Genomic DNA, 25,601 nt, shown 5'->3' on the forward strand with positions numbered 1-25,601 from the left:
CTGTTGACTGGTATGATAATGGTGGTGTTTTGTTAGTTTTAGGAGGTAAGTAAAAAATTTAGAGTGATGTAATATTCCAGTAATAGAGTTGCTTTTTCTTGAAAGAGACAATATCTCTTTTGTTTCCATAGATTTACAGATTAAATGAACTTAGCCTTTGGAGGTTAATATATCCTCATGAAAACAGTAGTAGGTTACCACAAGTGGGCTGAGTATTGCACTATAAAAGAGCAGCAACCTTTCACCTAATGGGATCTGCTTTTAAAGTCATCAAAAAAGAATGGATTCAGTGTCTTTTGCCAGCCATTAAGCACCAGTTTCCAGTATGTAAAAATAACTAAATATATCCTTGAATTGGAATAAAATGACACAGTTCATTACATATATGTATTCTAGGTTTGAAGGATACAAATTTTAGACAATCTAAAAGAAGAAACGATGAGGAACAGCTGTTAAATTGCTGCACTAGCAAACTAGTGGAATTTACATTTAGTTAATCATCTAGAATGAAGTACAAACAGTTATTACTAATGATTGATTGTCATAAAATTAAGTAATCTGGTTCATATAGCTGTCTGGTCCTTAAGGAGAGGAAACCCAGCACTCTTATTCAGACCGATGAGCATATGGCACTAATTCCTTATTTTTCTGGCCACACCCTCTGAAATGGCCTAGCAATCTACTCAGTTGTACCATAATTGCTGCATTGAAACAAAGACTAAAACTGGCCTGCTCAGTCAACCTAGGCCCCAAATCTGGACACTGCAAAATTGTTATTGCCCAGTCCTGCTCACAAACATTTGAAGTCTAATATCTAAACTGGAAGAGCTATCACACAAACTAATTAAGCAAGGTGCTGTACATGATTGATGTCAGAAATGTGTCTCCATGATAACTCTTGATCTCTGTGCTTCATGAAGTATGAGGTCCTCTTTATGTCTCTCCTCAATGACAAGATAGATCAGTCAGACTGTGTGGTACAGAACTATACAGCCATGCAAAAAAAAGAGACCCAAGATTCCATGAAGTCTCAGATCAAAAATGAGCAAGGATATTTCATGCTAGCTATATGGTTAAGAAGGCATATGGTGCATTGGCCTTCATCAATCATGGGATTGAGTTTAAGAGCCGAGAGGTAATGTTGCAGCTATATAGGACCCTGGTCAGACCCCACTTGGAATACTGTGCTCAATTCTGGTCGCCTCATTACAGGAAGGACGTAGAAACCATAGAAAGGGTGCAGAGGAGATTTACAAGGATGTTGCCTGGATTGGGGAGCATGCCTTATGAGAATCCTTGGAGCGACGTAGGATGAGAGGTGACCTGATAGAGGTGTATAAGATGATGAGAGGCATTGATCATGTGGATAGTCAGAGGCTTTTTCCCAGGGCTGGAATGGCTAGCCCAAGAGGGCACAGTTTAAAGGTGCTTTGAAGTAGGTATAGTGGAGATGTCGGCGTAAGTTTTTTACGCAGAGAGTGGTGAGTGCATGGAATGGGCTGCCAGCGACGGTGGAGGCGGATACAATAGGGTCTTTTAAGAGACTCCTGGACAGGAACGTGAAGCTCAGGAAAATAGAGGGCTCTGCGTAACCCTAGATAATTTCAAGGTAAGGACATGTTCGGCACAGCTTTGCAGGCCAAAGGGCCTGTATTGTGCTGTGGGTTTTCTGTGTTTCTATGCTTTTGGGCTGGGGGCATCTGTGATCCTCTCTGATAGTAGATTGGTAGCACTTGCACTTAGTTGAGCTGGCTTAGTCCTCAAAGGCATAACTGCTGGACTCGGTAAATGAGAGGCAGTGAGTGAGGCAACAGAAAACTAATATATAACAACTGTCATCAAACTTTAGTGCTGATGCTGCTCTACTTTCCACAGATGCTCCCTGACTTGCCCAGTTATTCATAAATTGGTTGGCCTGCACTTGGTGTTAATTCCCTGTGCAGTACCATAAGTGTATATACCTTCAGGAGAGAGAAGTCCCATAGTTTCCTGAAACATAATTCACTCCAGACTTTGTTTATGCATTTAGTCTGTCTCAATTGAATCCATACAAGAACAATAGACAATAAATGAGAACTGGGATTGTGCCAGTCAAATCTACTTTCCTGTTTGACTATTGCAACACTTAAACATATGTACCAAATGCACTAATCCAGGGATCCCCAACCTTTTTTGCACCACGGACCAGTTTAATATTGACAATATTCTCGCGGACTGGCCGATGGGGGGGGGGGGGTTGGGCACGGTGGTGTGAATCATGACCGGAATATAGGTGATAAGTCACTTATAAGTGGCTAATACACTCAAATGCAAATAGAAACAACATTTTCAGTGCTTTCGTGGCTATCTCAGGATTATTCAGCCTTGACTTTGATTCAGAATGTCGGCAGAGATGTTATGTCAAACTTACTTTTCAGCCCACCGTCATTTGCAAGTTCGGGGAGTTGATCTTCTTCCTGCGCTGACATGGATGATTCACTGGGGACATTCACAAATGGGTCATGGACCCATTCCTTTGCAATTCCTAGGTCATTTGCAGTTGGGAAGTAATGCTCGAATTCTGTCGACAGCGAAGATAGGTGACCGCGCACCAGCTGTGAGAAGAACGGTGCAGCCTCAAGTCTCTCCCAAAATCCCAGCTAATGTTGGCAACATGTCAAGTATGCCCCTGTTCACTTGTCATCCCCACAGTTCCAGTTTGGCTTTGAAAGCAGACACTTTATCTGCCAACTTGAAGACAGTTGTCATTCTCCCCCGAAGTGACAAATTGAGTTCATTGAGCAGGTTGAAGATGTCACACAGATAAGCGAGTTTTGCTATCCACTCAAAAAACTCAACAGGTTTGTCTTTAAGTGCAAGGTGCTTGGACACAAGGTGCTGAAGCAGTTTTGAGGGCTTCATTGCCTCATTAGACAGCTTGTCTCCACATATCAGACACAGGGGGCTTGGAGCGTGTGAGTCACTGGTGGCAATAAAGCCATATTTTATGTACGACTTGTCATATTTTCTTTTGAAGGAAGCTTTCTTTTTTTTTTGCATTCTTGGTCTCAGCTGTCTCTGCGTTATCATCATCGTTAGGCCTTTTATGTCCCCTACCACCTCTTCCAAAGAAACTTTCAAGCGATGTTTTTTTTTTACTCATCGAGTAGTTGTAGGTTAATGACCGACTGATGACCTCACATGGGTAATGACCTCGCGTGCTTCAAATTCAACAGTGGACGTGACAGGGAATGAGGAAAGGTGCAGCTGACTCATATCGTTTCATATCGCCAAATCATATCGTTTCCTTGCAGCCCGGTACTAGTCTGCAGCCCAGTAGGTGGGGACCACTGCATTAATCCAATGTTTTATATGTTTAATTCCAAACTTAACCAAAAATATTTTGAGACATGTTCATTACGAAATCTCATTTTCAAATAGAGGATGATATTACGTAGATCATTATATAATCAAAGTCAAGAACAGGAGTTAAGTTAGATCTGGAAATTATGCTGCAAAAATTTTAGTCATCAGAAAGTATTTATCAACTATCATAAAAATGTATCTGTTTGCCCTAATGAAGTACCAACGAGAGACCATAGTGTCACCTTTCCAAGTTGTAAGGTTTAATTTTTGTCCATTTTGTGGAACATTTGTTTGGACACCTGTATCCCTTTGTCAAATGCAATGTACTTCAAGAGGGTTGTTAATGGGGGCGTCACATGATAGCATGGGATTGAGACGTGTAAATCCAGCTCTCCCGTAAAAAATTAGCAAACTACCGTTTAAGCAAAACAAAGTTAATAAATACTTTCCGAAAACTATTTATAACTTTGCAAGACTACTTTACGATATGCCTCCTAAACCGCAACAGAAGAAGTCTGTTGTTGTGAAGCCGCCGCAAGATGGGAAGAAAAAAAGGCCTACTGCAGCGATGGATCCTCGGACTCAGGTTAGATCTCTTTTGGAGGAGATGTGTTCTATCTCTGCCGGAGGACAGGGAGCAATGGCGGCGGTAGCGGTCTCTCGGAAGAAGGTGCCGGAAATGCGCATGCGCAAAGAAGAACGCATGCGCAAATCGATACAACTCAAACTACAAGAACCGACAGCCACTGCAACTGAAAGTGACTCAGAGTCAGAATCGGATACCGCAGAGAATACAGATGAAGAAGAGGAGGAAGAACTGGAAGGGATTGGAACTAAAGGAGATGATGGAGACATAAGAGAGGCTTTATTGCAATTAACGGCTGAAGTAAGAAAAGTAAGAGCAGAGCTTAGAGACATGAAGATGTGCTATAATAAAGCTATGAAAATACAGGATAAAATGGATAAGAAGCTTCAGGAGATGGAAAGAAAAATGGAGCATATTAATGATAGAGTGGAAAAAACAGAAAATGATTTGCTTGTCTGGAACACGGAAAGAAATCGACTCTTGGAGAAAGTGGACATGTTGGAAAATTTTAGTAGACTTAATAATATTAAAATTGTTGGTCTTAAAGAAGGTATGGAGGGAGGAAATCCAATAAAATTTTTTCAAAGATGGATCCCGGAAGTTTTGCAAATGAAAGAGGAGGGCCGATTAATTGAAATTGAGTGGGCACATAGAGCTGTAAGACCAAAACCACAAGATGACCAATATCCACGAGCAATTTTAATAAAATTCTTAAGATTTCAAGACAAGGAAAGGATTCTACAGGCAGCTACCCAAGCTGTCAAGAATAGAAAAGGGCCATTGATGATTCAAGGGAACAAAATTTTTTTCTATCCTGACATAAGTTATGAACTTTTGAAGAGAAGGAAGAAATTTAATCCAGTGAAAAAAATCCTATGGGATCACGGTTATCATTTTATATTGCGTTACCCTGCAACCTTGAAGATTTTTTTGACTGGTGGAGAAAAAAGATTTTTTGATGATTACCGGAAAGCGGAGCAGTTTGTGCAAGACTCTCTGAATATTCACCAGGTACAAGAACAAAACCAGGGGAGCGAGATGGATTGAAGAAGAAGACTGGGTCAAAGAATGGACTTGTTGGATTTTTGAAGGCGGATGAATATATAAATATATTACTAATTATATGAGGAAGTAAGGTTAAAATTTGAGGAATACTGTTTGGGAATAGTAACATTAATTTTTTTATATATATATAATTTTTTTTGTTGCGGGGGAGCTGGAAGAAGCATTGATCAATTGCTACGCTAATCATGTGTGCAAGCGTGGCTCTAGCCACGACCCGCAAAATGGAGGGGGGTAGTGTTGTGTATCCTTTCATTCACAACATTAGTGGGGGGGTATTTTGTTTTTTCTTTTTTTTATATATCTCATCTATCTCTTTTTTTCTTTTTGCCTGGTTGATTGAGGGGGGGGGGAACGCATAGCAACATGGTTGAGTTCAAAGAGATTCCCCAAGGAACTATGAGAGTTGAGAAGTTAAGTAATGTTTTAGATTGGAGTAACTTTGTTAAAAATAATGACTAATTTATTGAATTTTTTGAGTTTTAATGTTAATGGGCTTAATGGACTAGTGAAAAGAAAAAGAATCTTAACACATATTAAGAAAATGAAGATAGATTCAGCCTTTTTACAGGAAACGCATTTAACAGAAACAGAATATCAGAAATTAAAGAGAGATTGGGTGGGTAGTGTTGTTGTAGTGGGGAGTAGCAATTTTTAAGTCAAAACAAGAATGAGAAACAGATCTGAATATTAATATTGATGAAACAAATTGGTCAAGACTGTGCCTTGACAGTATGACAAACACAATAAATGTTCGACTTAGATTAGTATAACTTTTTACACCAATTATATATTACACCACAAAAAATAAATTAGTTATAATTTAAGAGATAAATATGTAACATTTTTGAATATTTGGTGCCCTTATTTACAAAAGATAGGATGGCGTATTTAAGTGCTCCGATAAAGATCTAGGTCCCTTGGGGAAAGTAACGAATAAGTATACCAATTTTATTTTGAATTCCATGGAGCATGTGCAAACCTTCCAATCTCCAGGCGGCTCTCTTTTTTTTCTTTTTTTCTTTTTAGGTAGGACTTTATATGAGGGGGAGGGGGGAAGGGTAGGTACTATCTTTTCATGTATTTTTGAAAACTCAATAAAAATTATATTTAAAAAAAGAGGGTTGTTAATGCGACTGTACCAGCAGCTCAGTAAATGGACAGTTTTTGCTTGGTGTTATCATAGAAATCTCATAGTAAAAGTATTTAAGAAACAAAGTTAATATTATAATATTGGGGAATGCAGTTATCACTGTGAAAAGCAAAAACTAAAAAGCAGCTATGTGTTAAGTGCCCAAGTGGTGTTAATTGAACGAGAAATACTGGCCAGAGATTATGATTAGCTCCCTATGATCTTCTTTATGGAGTGTAATGTGATTCCTGCTGTTCACCTAGGAGGACTAACAGTGCTCTGTTTAACATCTAATCTGTAAAGTGTTTTCCCCATCGCTACATTCATCCTTCAATCCATCAAGTGCAATCCAATTGTGAGAAGCTTACTGTCACCTGGTAGGCAACAAAGAGCTTTGGAGGTTTGAAGCAGGGCATAAGTTTATTCCATCAGTCTGGACAGTTCTTGGGTACTGGTCAAAGGGAAGAGTAATCACTGACTGAACATCTGTTCCCAAGATCTTTTAGTGATTGACGGTATTTGGCAAGTCCTTATTTATATTTTACAATGAAGCCTTCAATTGGGACATGATCCCAGAAATTATGAACCTCAACATATCAGTGCCCAGATGGTTAATGTACCACACAGAATGAAGTCTGAACACTCGCAGCTAAGCAAATAAGGGGACTACAGCTCCAGCCAAGATCATTTAAATTTTTTTTAAGATTGGGAAAGGAAGACTGAATGAAAACATAGAATGATAATTTATTGAAAATAAAAATGCTAAAAGTAGAGAACTTAAGTTTAGATGCTGGTAGCTTAAAACACTAATATGTGATCTCGTTGTAGTCAGTAAAACCAAATGATTTGTAGGACCATGTAGTGTGTGGCCTCAACCAGTTGTGGCAATCCATACTGGTTGGAGCTTCTATGCATTTTGTGGAATTAACTATTGATATAGTGGTCAATTGGCAAGCTTGAGAGAAGAATCTCGAAACTCTCATTCACTGTGAAGGTCTTTTCCCTTCCAAGATGATGAACAACTTGAATATGTGTGAATGAAGGATACAAATAAGCTTTTTTATGGTCTCTAGTATTGATCCAAGTTGAAGTTGCAGCAACAAACTGAACAGAGCCAGGAAATACTTAATTTTTATTTGCAATGCTCATGTTACTTAGAAAGAAATTGAAGTATTGCACTTGAAGAAGATTGTGCATATAATGAGGAATGGTATTCTGGACTTCAAAGGTTCATTTATGATCAAAGTATACAATTCTGAAATTCTTCTCCAGATAGCTACGAAACCAAGAATGAAAAGAACAGCAGCACAATCAGAAATCCCCAAATCCCTCCTCTCCACACAAAAAAAAAGACAAAAACAGAACAGGCACATTGACCCCCAAATCCCCCTCCCCTGCACACAAAAGAACGAGAAAGATCAGGCAAAAAACACAGATACAAAAAACCATAAGACTGAAACAAAAGTCTGCAGTACAGGTCCACATCCAAAACACAAAACTTGGGCAATGTTCTCCCTCTCTGTAGCAGAGCGATCTCACCAGAAGTAAAAAGGCAGTCTCCCCCTCTCAGTCACGGAGCGATCTCACCAGCGGAAAAAAGGATGCCTCCCCTCTTCATAACGGGGTGATCTCACCAGCGATAAAAAGGCGTGCGGCCAGCGAATCAATCTCCCTTGTCGTTTGAATCAACAAACAATTGAAGCTTTAATCAGTGAAATGAAGTTGAATGCAAGGTTCCGACACGCTGCCTCTGCCTCCCAGAATTCCCTCAGAGACTGCAGAGAAACACCCAAACAATCTGCAAACTGTAAATCACAGGCTCCAATAGTTCCAGAATCACGTTCAAGATGAAAAACAAATGTAAAAGACACAAAATAAGTGAAATATATAGTTTCATGGTGTATCCAGAAGATATGAATGAAGGACTATTGTACGCAGGCGCCATCTTGACCAGAAAACCGGAATTTTAGAGCAATGTTATTCCTAAAATTTGCCCACAAATGGTATGAAAACCCCTGGCTTTTCATGTGTTTGATATGTGAAAGATAAGTGTGAATCAGTACTAAGTAAAATCACAGAAACCTCACCAAGCATTTTTAAACATTAACACTCGTACCCCTCTTTACCTTGGCGGCACTGCAGTTTCAAACTCTTGGGAGTTCACATCTTGTACAACCTCTCATGGTCCCAGAACATATCCTACGTAGTCAAGATAGCTCACCAACACCTCTACTTTCTGAGGAGACTGAAGGCAGCTGGATTATGCACATCTATACTCACATCCTTCTTTGGATGCACAGTAGAGTATTTTAACACGCTGCATCACTGCATGGTATGGAAACTGCACTGTTGTGGACAGGAATGCTCTACAATGGGTAGTCAAAACTGCCCAATGCATCCCTGCACCAGCCTACCTGCCATTAAGGATATATGTACAGAAAGGTGCGGGAAAAGGACCATCATGAAGGATCTCATCCACCCTGCTCGTAAACTGTTTCTCCCACTCCCATCAGGGAGGAGGCTACGTAGCGTCCACGCCTGTACCACCAAAGTTACAAGTAAATCAAAGTTCAAAGTAAATTCATTATCAAAATACATATATGTCACCATATACAACCATGAGATTAATTTTCTTGTGGGCATATTTAATAAATACAATAGCCATAGTAGAATCAATGAAGGACCATACCAACTGGATGTATAACTAGTGTGCAAAAGACGACAAACTGTGTAAATACAAAAAGAAAGAAGAAGTAATAATGAATAAGCAATAAATATCAGGAACATGAGATGAAGAGCGCCAAGGTTGTGGGAACATTTCAGTGATGGGCAAATGAATGTAGCTGCAAATGTGTATAGATGTGCTCACAGGTGGGGAGGGCGTTACCTGTGATGGACTGGGTCATATCTGCTTCTTGTAGGATTTTCCGTTCAAGGGCATTGGTGTTTCCATACCAGGCTGCGATGCAACCATATACTCTCCATCATACATCTTTCGACATTTGTCAAAGTTTTAGATGTCATGCTGAATCTTCGCCGTCTTCTAAGGAAGTAGGGGCACTGTTGTGCTTTCCTTTAATTGCACTTCTGTCTTGAGCCCAGGGCAGGTCCTTCCTAAATGATAACACCAAGGAACTTGAAGTTACTAATCCTCTCCACTTCTGATTCCCTGATATAAACTGGCTCACGGATCTCTGGTTTTCCCTCCTCCTGAAGTCAAAACTCAGCTCATTGGTCTTGCTGATACTGAGTAAGAGGTCGTTGTTGTTCAATCTCCCTCCTGTATGCTGATTTGTTACCACCTTTGATTCAGCCAACAACTTCAAAACAGTTACTTTCTCCCAAGCAGTAAGGCTGATCAACACTCCAGCCACAAGCCCTCATTTCCACAACCCCCACCACCACTAATTTATCATTTCCTGTCAGTCACCTTAAGTACAGCTATTTTCTGTGCCTAACGTCACTTTATTGACACACAATCAATCTACAAAGTGTATTACGTAAGCTATCTTATTTATTGTGTTTTTAATTATCGTATTATTTATTTTATTGTGCTTTTTTTTGTCCTACACCAGATACAGAGTATAATTAGTCAGTACTTGTGCACTTAAATAATCTTGAACTTAAAAAGATATTTGGATGAGTGCTTGAACATCTGCAACCTGCAGACTTAAAGCTTGAAGGTCATATTAGGCTGAGTAGCTTTTCATTTGATTACTGTGGTTATAATGCATAAATGATGTGAATTTACATGATTTTATTCTATTACTGAATTGTATTATATAATTTGTTAAACTTCTCTGAGGACATAATAAGTAGGACAGATAAAGAGGAACCAGTAGGTGTGATATTTTTGAATTTCCCGTATGCATTTGATAAGGTGTTACATAAAAGGTAATAGCATTGGAGGTAATTTATTATCCTCAATGACATGTAGTGCTGTAGTCAAACTGCTTCAGGGACCAGAGTTTGATTCTAGGTGAACTGGCACATTCTCCCTGTGACCGTATGAGTTTCCCCCCGACATCCAAAGATATCTTACAGCTTATTGACTAGTATAGCTTGTGGGTGAGTTTTGGAAGAATTGAGAAATAGTTAATGTTTGTGTTGCAGCTGTATAAAACATGGTAAGGCCATGTTTGACGTATTGGCTAAAGTTCTGGTCCCCAGACTTGAGAAAGAATGTAGAGGCTCTCAATGAAAGTACAGAAGTGGTTCACTGGGATGTTGCTGAGATTAGACTGTATTAGCCACAAGGAGAGGTTGGACAAACCTACTTTCTATGGAAGCTGTGGGCAACCAAATAGAAGTTTTTAAAATTGTGAGAGATTTTGTGTAGATATTGGAGGGCATGGGAGAATGTTTAAAGGAGATGTGCAGAGCAAAATGTTTACACTGAGTTATAGGTGCCTGGAATTGACTGCCACAAGGTGGTAGGGGCAGATATGTTAGCAACGTTGAGGTATTTGGATAGACATCTGAACTGGCAAGGAATATAGGGATGTGGACTATGTGCAGGCAGATGAAATTAGTTTAGATTAGCATCATGGTTGGCACAGACACGGTGGGCAGAAGGGCCTATCCCCATGCTAGACTGTTTGATGTTCATGTGAGAGAAGCAGGTTACAAGGAAGTAAGTGCAGAAATGGGATTGACGGGATTATGCTGAGAGCCAACTTGGATTCTAGGGCAAATGGCCACCTCTTGTGTTGAAAGGAAATCTGAAAATTAACATGAATAGAGGATTGGCTAGCTGCCAGAAACAGAGTTCAGATAAATACACCATTTTCAGTTTGGCATTTTGCAGCTAGTGGAATGCTATCAGGATTAATACAGATGCCACAACTATTTACATTTTTTATTAACCACAGATGAAGGAACCAAGTGTAGGTACAAGGATGGCCAAGAAAATTGTGGATGCAAAGAGACGTACATTAAAATTATTATGCAAAAAATTGATGAGTGATGTGTGAAAATGTGTGCAAATCTAAAACTAAGCGGCATCATTTCAAATATGGGGTCACCCATTAAGATGCTAATAAGAGATTTAATTTCCTCAGAGGATTGTACAGGCAGAATTGTTGAATGCAATCAAGCCTGCGCTTTTAGCTTTCTTTAGAACTCGAGGGTTATATTAAAAAGGCAGAATGTGGAGTTGAAGGCAGCAGGCTTAAGGAACCATATAACCTGTTTCTACTCCTATTATATAACCATATAACAATTACCTGCACTCAGCCCATAACCCTTCATTCCTTTCCTGTCCATATAGCTATCCAATTTTACTTTAAATGACAACATCGAACTTACCTCTACCACTTCTACTGGAAGCTCATTCCACACAGCTACCGCTCTCTGAGTAAAGAAGTTCCCCCTCATGTTACCCCTAAACTTTTGTCCCCTAACTCTGAACTCATGTCCTCTTGTTTGAATCTCCCCTACTCTCAATGGAAAAAGCCTATTCTTTGCTTCAATTTTTAGGATTGTCACATCATTCTTTGATGGAAATTTTCATTTGTAAGAAGGTGAATTTGCAAGTAGTCAGAGAAGGGAGCTCAGTGGACATTCTGTAGGCTGGAGTCATAGAGTAGCACAGTATGGAAGGCAGACCTTTGGCTCATCTTGTCCTTGCTGACCATAGTGCCCACATTTTCCCCACGTCCTTCTCAACCCCTTCTATCTACGTTCTTAGTCCAAATGTCTTTTAAATATTGTACTTCCCTCAACTAATTTGTCTGGCAGCACTTTCCATGAATGCATGCGAATAAGTTGCCCCGAGATCCCTTTTAAATCTTACCCCTCTGATCTTAAACCAAACCCTCTAGATTTTGGTTTCCTCCTTCCCTAGAAAAAAGAATGTGTGTTCACCTGATCTATGTCCTCAATGATTTTATACATCTTTACAATTGGTCTCTTACATTCAAGGAATAAATTCCCAACCTGCCTTATAGCTCAGATTAGTAACTCTTAAAGTAAGTGTTTGTTGCAATAACTGGTACTAAAATCGCAAGATAAATCACAAAAAACAGTGTGGCTTGAAGGGCTGTAAGGGCCTGCTACACACTTTATCACTAAATAAAATAAATAAATCATATAGTGATTTGTTTCTGTGCATATATCCACAGTTCCTTTAGAACCAATTAAGCAACTAATGTTCTGTTTTCTGTTTATTCAAATGATTGCTTAGTTGGTTTTATTGATTTGATCATGAGAGGTTTTAATTATGAGCAGAATCCCTATTAATTTACTAATTATGAATGTGCATTGAATTTGTTGTAAACATGCTTGAAAACTTTGACCAGCAGAAAAGCTGTATATTCCACATTTTGTCTATTTAGAAGAATGTGGTGAAGCACATTTCGTGGTAACTTTCACAAGGGAATTCGATATTAAGTTGGTAAGAAATCTAAGGGAGGGATTTCTGGGGGAATGAGAGACTGGGTGGCTGTTTCAAAGGATAGTGGCTGAATAGTTTCCTAAAGACATGCAGCTGATCTTGGATACAGGGTTCTTTGACTAGATGGTGATACCCAAAATGTGGGTTGGTATATCACAGAAAAAGTCACTGATCTGTATAATTCTTCTGTATTACACATTATAATCTGGAAACTGGGTGAATATTTGACATTTGATGCTAGGTATATGAAAGGGATAGAACAACATAACTGCAGTGCCAGCAATTGAAATACTAAGTAAAATTAAAGAATCTGTGGATGAAAAGATTGTGTGGCTTAAGTGAAGTGAATTTTTGTTAAGTTCTAGAGCACTAGGACCCTAACCCAAATTTTTTTTTTTGTCTGTCTTTTCTACAATGTGCAGCATCTGAATGGCTGGAACTCCCAGAATCCAGACTGTCTTCTGCTTGTTATTAAAGAACTGGTACAGCAGTACCACAAATACCAGTGTGATCGACTCCATGAGAGCTCACGTCTTATGTTTGAATACACAGCACTGCAAGAGGGACCTGAATTCGGAGACAATATGGAAATCTATGCAGGGAGAAAGAATAATTGGGTAAATTTGTTTTGATAATAGTAATTGTAATAGAAATAATTCATTACATCTTTAATGATAGCTTCAGAAGAAGAGAAGACTTGCATGAATATTCCTGAGCATCTCCTTGCCAAAGCCTTTCCAATAATTTGTATAGTCCACACTGAAGATTGTACATTCGGCCCTCCTTATCCGCGAGGGATTGGTTCCGAGATCCCTCGCAGATACCAAAAAACGCGGATGCTCAAGTCCCTTATTCAACCTGTCTTAATGCAGTGGACCTTAGGACCCAACGGAACCCCTGACCTTATTTAACCTGTCTCAGAGCGGTGGACATTCGGACCTGACGGTGGAGTTCTGAATCCGCAGTGTTTCTGTTCATGAAAATAATCATGATCGCAATTTAAAATAAAGTGGAAATAATAAAGCGATCGGAAAGAGGTGAAACGCCATCGGTCATTGGAAAAGCGTTAGGCTACAGTCGGTCAATGATCGGAACAATTTTAAAGGATAAAGTGAGAAAAGCCCTGCCCCGATTAAAGCTACAATTATTACTAAGCAACGCAGTGGTTTACTTATTGGGTTTGGGTTTTTGATCCTCCACCTCAACCCAGCAGGGATGGAGAGCGCTGGGGAGCGGTCTGTCACCGGATCGAACTGGGGAATTTCTGTTCCCGAGCCCGGTGCTGAAACATACGTTTCTTAAGTGTTTTATATGCATAGAAAGGTAAAATATATACTATATACTGAGACAAGCATTTGACTAACTGACTCTAAATAATACCGGATGTACCTGTTCCGACTTGCTTAGTAAGAGAACTTCTGGTTTTTTTTGCTTCCGATCCACGATAACCTACGCACATCCTCCCGTATACTTTAAATCATCTCTAGATTACTTATAATACCTAGTACAATGTAAATGCTATGTAAAATAGTTGTTACACTGTATTGTTTAGGGAATAATGACAAGAAAAAAAAGTCTATACGTGTTCGAACAACAAGTGCTGGAAGAGCACTTCCGGGTTTTCTCGTTTCGCGGTTGGTTGATTTCGCGCATGTGGAACTCGCGGATAAGGAGGGCCGACTGTACTTAATATTGCTGGAGTATGACATCATGCAACATACTCCATTTTTTTAACTTCTTTGGGTACCTGCTTGCTCAATATAAAGTAGAATGCATGTTGCTTATAATGTGATTGGGACTAGAATCATCTGGGACCTTAATAAATAACAGAGTCAAAGATAATTTTTCCCTCACCCATGAGATTTAAAGATTCATATAGAAGTAAAAGTCTCAGAAGAAGTGTATAAGTGAGAGCTGCTGTAAATTGCAGTAAAAAAAATGGGGAGAGAGAGAGAAAGAGAAGTTGCCTGACCTGCTAAGTTCCTCCAGCATTTTTTGTGTTGATCAACATTACCAACATCTGTTTCTGAGCATTTCTTGATTTAAGGACGAGAATACTTAAAATTGACAGATTTATATTCTGTTATAGAAATAGTATATTCTGTTTAATAACACCATTAAAAAGATGCTTGGATAGGCATATGGATAGGAAGTGTTTAGAGGAATATGGGCCAAATGCAAGCAAATGGTTAGCATAGATGAGTGAAGCCAAAGGGACAGTTTCCATGCTGTATTAGTCTATTACTACTCAATGATTCTAATTGATTTTTCAGGAGAAAGACTGCATACTAATTGTTTTCATTCTGAACTGGAGAAGCTGGCATAGTCTTACAACTATCACAATTTTTGAACAAGTTCTTTCTCTCCAATTACCAAACTTGATTTTTGTACTACATTCAATTGGCAGTTAATGTGTAAATCCAGCAAGTTATTTTAAAAAAAGGCAAGCTTAGAAAGGGCAAGCAAAGAGTGGAATGACATAAATCAATTGGCAAGTTCTGGTACTTCAATACGTATGGTTTTCTTAATCATGTCAATTTGCTGAACAAGTTGCACGTTGACAATGGAATTAGTTTGTACCAATAAGTAAAAGTAGTCTCTATTTGAACATAGTTTGACATGACCTTTCTTCCACCATAATAAGGCAGCTTAAAAGTCCCAATCTTGCTGCACCTTTGTGCATTTACTATACCAGCTATGCCATGTTTATGTTAGATTTTACATTTTTAAGGATGTAGGCAAAAAACACTAGAAATCTTCAATAGGCTGGGTTAAGGTCTGGCAAGGAAAAGTGTTTACATTTCTAATTATCTTTTCATTGTAACTGTAAAATGTTACAGATGTAACAGATTTTAAAGAAGTATAGAACCACAAAATAAATGAAACAAGATGTTTGCTCTGAAATGGATGAAAGATAGAGATAAAATGATATATCAGATAATAGTGAGTGGCTAAAGAAAGATGATGATTGGACAGTTTTTTCTTAAAAGGTAGTTTAATCCTCTGAGCACATTCCAAACTGAGTGAGACTGCCTCAACCTTTAATTTTTAAAGCAGAGTTAATATACATTAATATTGCATATTAAGGATGTACGTATGTTCTAAAAGTTGAAGATTTCAATAACACTTTCCACATCTTTAAGGGTGACCGAAAGTGCTTCACAACAAATGCTTTTGATGCACTGGAATTGCTATGATCATGGCAACATCTAAAAAGAGTTATAAAATAAATGATCTTATAGTCTGTTCTATTTGTTGTCAAGTGCCAAATGTTAGCCTGAACTTTTGTAGATCTGACCTGTGGATCCAAAGAATGATTACGAAAAATACATGATAATAGAAAATGGATATACAAACTGTAGAAACCAAACAATAAAAGCACAAAAATTGAAATTAACTATTAAAAAAATCCCTTAATAACTTGCTGGATTTACACATTAACTGCAATTGAATCTAGCACAAAAAATCAAGTTTGGTTATTAGAAAGTGACGAATTGTTCTAAAGTGTTATAGTTGTTTAGTTACTGTCAGTGAAGGTGTGAATTTTCTAACATCATGAGCTTACTCTACAAGGCCCTATACCTATGCTGAAACTTGTAGTGAAATATTCCCTAATATTTAAAGAGATCATGGATTAGTTTTATGTACACAAATAAACTATAATAGTTTAATCTTTTATTGTGATTCTGAAATACATCCTGCAGATGTGCTGGGACACATCATCAGTGATGTAACCTGGGGTCATCAGGTGTTTCGGGTCTTCCAACATCATACACCCTCGCCCTGGCAACCCAGCCAGGGTTGATCAGACCCCATATAACCATATAATAATTACAGCACGGAAACAGGCCATCTCGGCCCTTGTAGTCTGTGCCGAACTCTTACTCTCACCTAGTCCCACCAACCTGCACTCAGCCCATAACCCTCCATTCCTTTCCTGTCCATATAGCTATCCAATGTAACTTTAAATGACAACATCGAACCTGCCTCAACCACTTCTGCTGGAAGCTCGTTCCACGCAGCTACCCCTATCTGAGTAAAGAAGTTGCCCCTCATGTTACGCCTAAACTTTTACCCTTTAACTTTCAACTTATGTCCTCTTGTTTGAATCTCCCCCACTCTAAATGGAAAAAACCTATCCATGTCAACTTTATCTATCCCCCTCATAATTTTAAATACCTCTATCAAGTCTCCCCTCAACCTTCTACGCGCCAAACAGTAAAGACCCAACTTGTTCAACCTTTCTCAATGCTCTGATTAATAAAGGCCAGCTCACCAAAAGCTTTCTTCACCACCCTATCCACATGAGATTCCACCTTCAGGGAACTATGCACCATTATTCCTAGATCCCTCTGTTCTTCTGCATTCTTCAATGCCCTACCATTTACCATGTATGTCCTATTTTGATTAGTCCTTCCAAAATGTAGCACCTCACATTTATCAGCATTAAACTCCATCTGCCATCTTTCAGCCCACTCTTCCAATTGGCCTAAGTCTCTCTGCAAGCTTTGAAAACCTACTTCATTATCCACAACTGCACCTATCTTAGTATCATCTGCATACTTACTAAGCCAATTTACCACCACACCATCCAGATCATTAATGTATATGTCAAATAACATTGGACTCAGTACAGATCCCTGAGGCACACCACTAGTCACCGGCCTCCAATCTGACAAACGGTTATCCACCACTACTCTCTGGCGTCTCCCATCCAGCCACTACTGATTCCATTTTACTACTGGTTTCTGTGAAGTCTGTGGTCTATGAGACTACAGCAAACAAAGTGAATATATACAGTTTTGTGTGTTATCTAATCTTAAAAAATATGTTAGAACATACGTCTGTTGAAAGTAAGTATGAACTTGTAACAATGAAGGGTAACCAATCTGAAATGTTAACTTGATTTCTGCCTCTACAGATACTCTATGGACTGAAAGCTATTGAATCACTTTCTGTTTTTGTTAAACTTGTAATTATTTTATAATGAGAAATAGTTGCTGCATCATATCCCAAGACAGACCATAATTTTTAAAATCATGCCCAATAGAAATTACAAACAAGAAAAAATCTGCAGAAGCTGAAAATCCAAGCAACACACACAAAATGCTGGAGGAACTCAGCAGGCGAGGCAGCATCTATGGAAAAAAGTACAATCGATATTTCAGACCGGGAACCTTTGGCAGAACTGGAGGAAAAAAAAGATGAGCAGTAGATTAGCCCACTGCCTTGCTATGGGTGGATATAATCTTTCTGATATTAAAACTACACTGATATTTCAATATTTCAAAACAATGATCAGATTCTGCCTGGAGCTACGGCTGCTCAAAGTTGAGTGTCATCAGCATTTACATTGTAATATAGACATCTTTGCTGAGAGTGATTCCGCAGAATATTGTACTAAATTAATTGATAATGTGAACTCTCTTGAAGAGAACCTTAATCTCAACAAGGGAGAGGGCAGCAATGGTCAATTTTAGGGAATAAATATGAGTAGGTGAAAGAAGGTATCTAAAGATCAGGGTTTTGGAGGTAGTAACCATATTTGAATTAAAATTGGCTGCAATTAGGAAAAAGATAAAAATAGACAAGGAGTGAAACTTCTAAATTAAAGTGTTAATTTTTCTGGCTTGACAGATGATTTAGAAAAAATCTATTGGAAACAGCTGCCTCTGAGGAAATCTGACACCACAGCAAGAGGCATTCATAGAAATAGAGTAAACCAAATTAGCAGGTGTTGGTTACAATGGAGGAAGGTTAAATTGCACTTCTAGATCCCTGCATATCAAGGAGAAAAAAGAATGGGTTAAGCAAAAACAGAAAGTTAGTGATGGTTACTAAGACCTCCAGAAAGCCTGATTAATATTGGAATACAGTATCAGAAAGTTTACCTGCTTATATAGAAATTCATCCCTCAAATACAGACCTTTTAAGTTTTTAACCTGAAGCACTAACTCTGTGTCCCTTTCTATAGATGCTGCCTGGCTTGACAAGTTTTTCTAGCTTTTCCTGTTTTTATTGTAAATTTCCAATATCTCTAGGATTTTATTTTCAATTCTGTATTAGAATATTCACTCCATTCTAGTACAATTTGAATCACTAAGTGCAGCTGAGATGTGCAAGTTCTCCTAGTTAATTCACATGACTGTGTTGAAATGACTAGTGGTTTTATTTTATGCCTTCTAACCACAGCTTGAATGCTATATATGCACCCCATTCTGTTATATTGTGAAACACAAGAAGTGTAGTTGGTTAACTGGTGGAAACTGGAGAATAAGAAAAAAAATGTCTGTGTGGGTGTTGAATACTTCCCATTCAGTTCTACTGTAACACCTTTAGTGTATAACTATCCTTGCTAGTATTGAATATGCAAAAACAGTTGAAAATTTGAAGAATAATGATTTTCCCAAAATGATTTTGTTCTGGAAATACAATAGATTTCCTAACATACTAATAAGATCAGTGAAAAGATGTGAAATACTTTTCATCCATTCAAATTTTCCCAATGTCAGGAATAGAAGTCGTCTCCAGATTTACATGAAATGCTATCCATTGAATGTGTAGAACACAAACATGATCTATTCCATAAAGATTTCACAGTTCTTCTTTCATAGTGTATGAATAGAGATTCAGTTCTATGTATAATAATAATAATTGTTTGTGTCAATTTTACAGACAGGTGAATTCTCTGCCCGCTTCCTTTTGAAACTGCCAGTGGATTTCAGCAATATCCCAACGTACCTTCTCAAGGTGAAAGTCTCCTCCATTCTCAGAGCAATAAATGGCTTTGTTTATAATTGCTACAAGGGCCATCTTCAGATAAGTTTCCATAGCTCTGGTTTTAATTTTTGATCAATCTCAGACATTATTTGGTTGTTAGATTAAGTTTATTTCTTGCAAGAGAATTAACTTTGGATGGATATCTTGTTGCGGGTCTGGTACCAATTTACTCATTAAGTGGGTAGTTTAAACGAATAAATACTAGGGTAACAGAGAACTAACATATCAATGGAGATTACAATGAAAATGAGAAAGCAATAATGAACTAATTACATTTCAAGAATAAGATTGTGAGAAGAAATTGGATCCAGTCATTAATAAATGACATGAACCATTTTATTATTATAATTATTATTGTCTTGAAAAATGCTTTAAAAATGCATGGGAGAATTTGCATATGTTAGATTTCCATAAGTAAGGTCATCAGTAACTTGAGAAGCTCCTGTATGTAAATAAAGTTAATGTAGATAAAGATAAAATAATACTTCATACTTCATTGTCGCCAAACAATTGATACTAGAACGTGCAATCATCACAGCGATATTTGATTCTGCACTTCCCGCTCCCTGGATTACAAATCGATAGTAAATATTAAAAATTTAAATTATAAATCATAAATAGCAAATAGAAAAATGGAAAGTAAGGTAGTGCAAAAAAACCAAAAAGCAGGTCCGGATATTTGGAAGGTACGGCCCAGATCCGGGTCAGGATCCGTTCAGCAGTCTTATCACTGTTGGAAAGAAGCTGTTCCCAAATCTGGCTGTATGAGTCTTCAAGCTCCTGAGCTTTTTCGCAGAGGGAAGAGGGATGAAAAGTGTGTTGGCTGGGTGGGTCGTGTCCTTGAATATCCTGGCAGCACTGCTCCGACAGAGTGCAGTGTAAAGTGAGTCCAAGGACGGAAGATTGGTTTGTGTGATGTGCTGCGCCGTGTTCAATAATGTAGAAATATCTACAATAAATATAGGCAGCATGGAGTAAATAAGGTGCTCAAGGAATATAAAGAATGTAAAAAGAGTCTAAAGAAAGAAATTAGAAAAGCTAAAAGAAGATATGAGGTTGCTTTGGCATGTAAGGTGAAAATAAATCCAAAGGGTTTCTACAGTTATATTAATAGCAAAAGGATAGTGAGGGATAAAATTGGTCCCTTAGAGCAGGGGTCCCCAACCTTTTTTGCACCGCGGACCAGTTTAATATTGACAATATTCTTGAGGACTGGCCGACCCGGGGTGGGGGGGGGTGTGTCAAATATGACTGGAATATTGGAATATAGGTGATAAGTCAACTATAAGTCGCTTATAAGTAGCTAATACACTCAATTTCGTTTCTAAAGGGATTTATCTAACGAATTTAATATTAGACACACAGCGCATTTTTTCCTGGCATGAATGTAGTGATAAATCAATTATAACAGTGGTCCCAAACCTCCAGGCCGCGAAGAATGCAGCGGGACAGCAGTGGCCAAAATGCACCCAGCATATTTTTAAGAAAAAAGCTGAAATAAACAAGCTAATTAATTAGGTGCCGCCCGGCACGTAAATGTCGGCCCAGATCAGAGGCGACACCGTCGCCAATCGCCTCTGATCTGGGCCGACATTTACGTGCCGGGCGGCACCTAATTAATTAGCTTGTTTATTTGGGCTTTTTTTTCTTAAAGATGTGCAGGGTGTATTCTGGCTACCGCTGTATTCTTCGCGGCCCGGAGGTTGGGGACCACTGAATTATAAGTCACTTATAAGCCAATAGCATCATAACATTTTAAGTAATGTTTGGATATTAAACACACAGCGCATATTTTCCTCGTATGAACATATAAAATCTTTGCAACACATCAGTATCGATGAATCAGTGGAAGCCCTGGGCTTGTTTTCCTGCAACAACACGGTCCCATTGAGGGGTGATGGGAGACAGCGCTACTTGAAGCGGGTTCCTTATGTCCAGTCTACTCCGCTATTTAGTTTTCATTGCATTCATTGTAGAAAACTCTGCTTTGCAGCGATATGGTGTTGGAAATGGAAGCAATGTTTTCAGTGCTTTCGTGGCTATCTCAGGATATTCAGCCTTGACTTTGATCCACAATGCCAGCAAAGATGTTATGTCAAACATACTTTTCAGCTCACCGTCATTTGCAAGCTTGAGGAGTTGATCTTCCCACGCTGATGTGGATGATTCACCAGAAACATTCTTTTCAAATCTTTTTATTGTATATATATATTATTATAGATAGGAAAAATAACATGAGTACATCGAAGTAACAACACTTACAATGCCTCAAAAAAAACCATCATCTTAAAGATTGAAAACAAAATTTTGTGATAACAAAAAAAACCTACTAAGCAGGAAAGTGAGAAAAAAAAGAGAACCCATTAGGTGTACAACCCCAGAGCCATGCGTCATACAAAAAGCTTCTAAAAATAAACATCAAACCACCAGCAAGAAAAGAAAATATAATAAAAGAATTACAATTAGATCGTGGAAAAATTATATCAATTAACTCAAATGATAATAACGAGCAAATGAGCCCCGTCTTTTCTCAAAATCAAATAAAGGTTCAAAGGTTCGACTTCTAATTTTCTCCAAACTAAGACATAGCATCACTTGAGAGAACCATTGTGACAAAATGGGAGCTGATGTATCCTTCCACTTCAATAAAATGGCCCTCCTAGCCATCAATGTAACAAATACAATAACATGTTGGTCAGACACAGAAATACCAGGAATATTTTGAGGAACTATTCCAAAAAGCACAGTTAATTTATTAGGTTGTAAATTAATTTTAAGTGCTTTAGAAATTGTTGAGAAAACCGACTTCCAGAACTGTTCCAATATAGAACAACACCAAAACATATGTGTCAGTGTAGCTATCTCAGTTTTACATCTATCACAATGACTATCAACATTAGGAAAGATTTTAGAAAGTCTCTCCTTTGTCAAGTGATAACCATGTACAGTTTTAAATTGAATCAATGAATGGCTAGCACAAATTGAAGAAGAGTTAACCAACTTCAATATCCGCATCCAATCCTCTGTCATAAAAGTCAAATTAAGTTCCTTTTCCCAATCCTGTTTAATCTTAGACAAAGGACGCTTATTCCATTGTAATAATATATTATAAATTCTTCCAATAGAACCCGTAATCAAAGGATTCATACTCATAATAGGATCTAACAGGTCAGCCTCCAATATGTAAGGGAAATTACTTAAATATTTTTGTAAAAAATGTCTAATGAAGGTATTGCAACAAGTGTGAATATGAAAGAGAATATTTATCAGTTAATTGTTCAAAGGACATCAATCTATCTTCTTTAAATAAATCCAAAAAAGAATTAATACCTTTATTTTTCCAAAGTAGAAAAATTGGATCACTCAAAGAAGGCTTAAGTAAGTAATTTCGGTAAATTAAACTACAAAGTTTAAATTTTGTAAGATTAAAAGAATTGCGGAACTGGAGCCAAATTTGTAAAGAATACTTAATCACAGGATATAAGTTTAAATTAACATCTTTACCTAATTGCATAGATAAAGGAGCCCCCAATAACAAAGTTAAATAAAACTGTTTTACAACTTTTAGTTCCAGATCTACCCAAATTGGCCAATCAGTCTTATCAACCCAGTATAACGAAAAAGACATATATCGCAGATTAACAGCCCAATAATACATTCTAAAATTAGGCAAAGCAAGGCCTCCATCCTTTTTCAATTTTTGTAAATGACATTTACTAATTCTTGGTCTTTTATTATTCCAAATAAAAGATAAAATAATAGAATCAATCCGATCAAAAAACTTCCTTGTCAAAAAAACAGGAATATTCTGAAATAAATATAAAAATTTTGGTAGAATCATCATTTTAACTATATGAATACGAGCAACAAGTGAAAATGTAAGTGGACTCCATCTACTAAATAAATACTTCATAGAGTCTACTAAGGGAGCAAAATTGGCTTTATAAAGATCCTTATATTTTTTAGTAATTACAATACCTAAATATCTAAAAGAGGCTGAAACTTTAAAAGGAATATTATCATATATAGAAACAGAATCATTTAAAGGAAATAATTCACTTCTACTAAAATTAATTTTATATCCTGAAAAACCTCCGAATTCATTAAATAATTTTAACAAGGCAGGAATGGATTCGTCAGGGTTAGATATATAAACCAATAAATCATCAGCATAAAGAAAGACCTTATGCATGGTCTCATTCACAAATATCTCATGGATATTTTTAGCCTCACGAAGAGCAATAGCAAGGGGTCCTAATATTAAATTAAACAACAAAGGCTTAATGAACAGCCTTGCCTTGTTCCCCGTGAAAGCTGAAAAAAAGGAGACCTACAATTGTAAGTAACAACAGTAGCAATAGGGGCTTTATATATCATTTTAATCCAATTATTAAAATTAACACCAAAGCCAAATTTCTCTAAAACATTGAATAAATATTTCCATTCGACTCGGTGGAACGCTCTTTCAGCATCCAAAGATACAGCACATTGTGGAACTTTAGAAGAGGATGAATATATAATATTAAGTAGTCTCCGAACATTTGAAAAGGAATAACGACCCTTTATAAAGCCTGTCTGATCTTTACAAATAATTTTACCCAAAATATTCTCCAACCGATTCGCCATTATCTTTGACAAAATCTTAGCATCAACATTCAGTAATGAAATAGGTCTATATGAAGCACAGTCAGTAGGAACTTTTTTAAGAATTGAAGAAATAGAGGCCTCATAAAAAGTAGAGGGTAAGTCACCTTTCACAAAAGAATCCTTAAACATTTCCAACATATACGGAGAGAGCAACTTTCCAAATTTTTTATAAAATTCTACGGGATAGCCATCAAGTCCTGGGGACTTACCAGATTGCATTGAAAAAATAGCTTTATGAATTTCGGCTTCAGTAATTTGAGCTTCGAGAATCTTTTGATCCTCAGCTGAGATTTTAGGAAAAACAATCTTTCGTAAAAAAGCATTCATTTCAGAGGAATCTAACGGACATTGAGATTTATATAGCTCAGCATAAAAGTCTTGAAAAATCTTACTAATTTCCTCATATTCCTGAGCTAAAGTACCATCTTTCCTACGAATTTTCATGATTTGCCTTTTGGCTGTGGCCAGTTTTAATTGCGATACGAGCAGTTTATTATTTTTATCTCCAGACATATAAAATTGGCTCTTTAACTTAAGCAAATAACCTTCAATGGGATGAGTTAATAACAGGTTATATTGTGATTGAAGTTCCACCCTTTGTTTAAATAAATCAGTATTGGGGGAAATTGCATAAATATTATCTAAATCTTTAATTTGTTTTGAAATTCTATCTAATTCTGCTTTAGTTTGTTTTTTAAGTTTAGCTGAATAAGAAATAATCTGACCGCGTAAAAATGCTTTAAATGTATCCCATATAACTAATTTAGACATACCCCCTATATCATTAAAAAGAAAAAATTCCTTTATCTGGGTTTCAATGAAAGTGACAAAGTCAGAGTTTTGCAGTAATGTCTGCAACATGCGCCAAGGTGGGCAGGCAAGAGTGACATCATCAAATTCAGAAGACAAATTCAGAGGCACATGATCAGATATAGCAATAGCGTCATATTCTCAGGTTTTCACACTAGGCAAGAAGTGGGGATCAATTATAATATAATCGATCCTCGAATATTTTTTATAAACATGTGAGAAGAAAGAATATTCTCTATCATTGGGATGATGATACCTCCACAAATCAATCAACCCAAAATCAATCAAGAAGGAATTAATAAATGACGCAGATCGATTTGGAAGTCGCTGATTGGTTGAGCTCTTATCAGTCCTAGGATTTAAACAACAATTATAATCCCCACCCATTATGAGCATATATTCATTTAAGTCAGGCAGTAAAGCGAATACCTTTTTAAAAAAAGAAGGATCATCTAAGTTAGGACCATACAAATTAACCAAAACAACTTTTCTATTACAGATTGTTCCTTTAACAATTAAAAATCTACCATTAGAATCTGATTCAATATCCTCTTGAATAAATATATTCGGTTTAATGAAAATAGACACGCCTTTTGTTTTACTCTGAGAAGTGCATTGGAATTGCAAACCATTCCACCATCTAAAAAATCTGTTTTGATCTCCCGCCCTGATATGTGTCTCTTGAGCAAAAATTATATCAGGTTGGAATCAGTTAATAATTTTAAAAGTCTTCTTTCGTTTAATAGGATGATTCCCACCACGTACATTCCAACTTATTATATTAATCTGTTTGAACAGCATACTATAATTTCATTCTACTTTATACATGCACAAAGCACATACCA

The 25,601-nt window shown here is 37.4% G+C and overlaps 1 protein-coding gene across 5 annotated transcripts in view; it reads left to right on the top strand.

Annotated features, from left to right (window-relative positions):
• The window catches only part of babam2 (BRISC and BRCA1 A complex member 2), a 214,277-nt gene that overhangs the window by 69,536 nt on the left and 119,140 nt on the right, over positions 1 to 25,601 (top strand). For 4 of the 5 annotated variants that reach the window (XM_063040662.1, XM_063040664.1, XM_063040660.1 and 1 more), the window contains exons 5-6: positions 12,942 to 13,136; positions 19,195 to 19,269. In XM_063040662.1, the coding sequence (XP_062896732.1) occupies positions 12,942 to 13,136; positions 19,195 to 19,269 (270 nt within the window). The remainder of the gene's footprint in view (positions 1 to 12,941; positions 13,137 to 19,194; positions 19,270 to 25,601) is intronic. The other variant, XM_063040663.1, reaches the window with a different exon arrangement.

Source organism: Mobula hypostoma, chromosome 2, assembly GCF_963921235.1.
Source record: "Mobula hypostoma chromosome 2, sMobHyp1.1, whole genome shotgun sequence".
NCBI lineage: Eukaryota > Metazoa > Chordata > Chondrichthyes > Myliobatiformes > Myliobatidae > Mobula > Mobula hypostoma.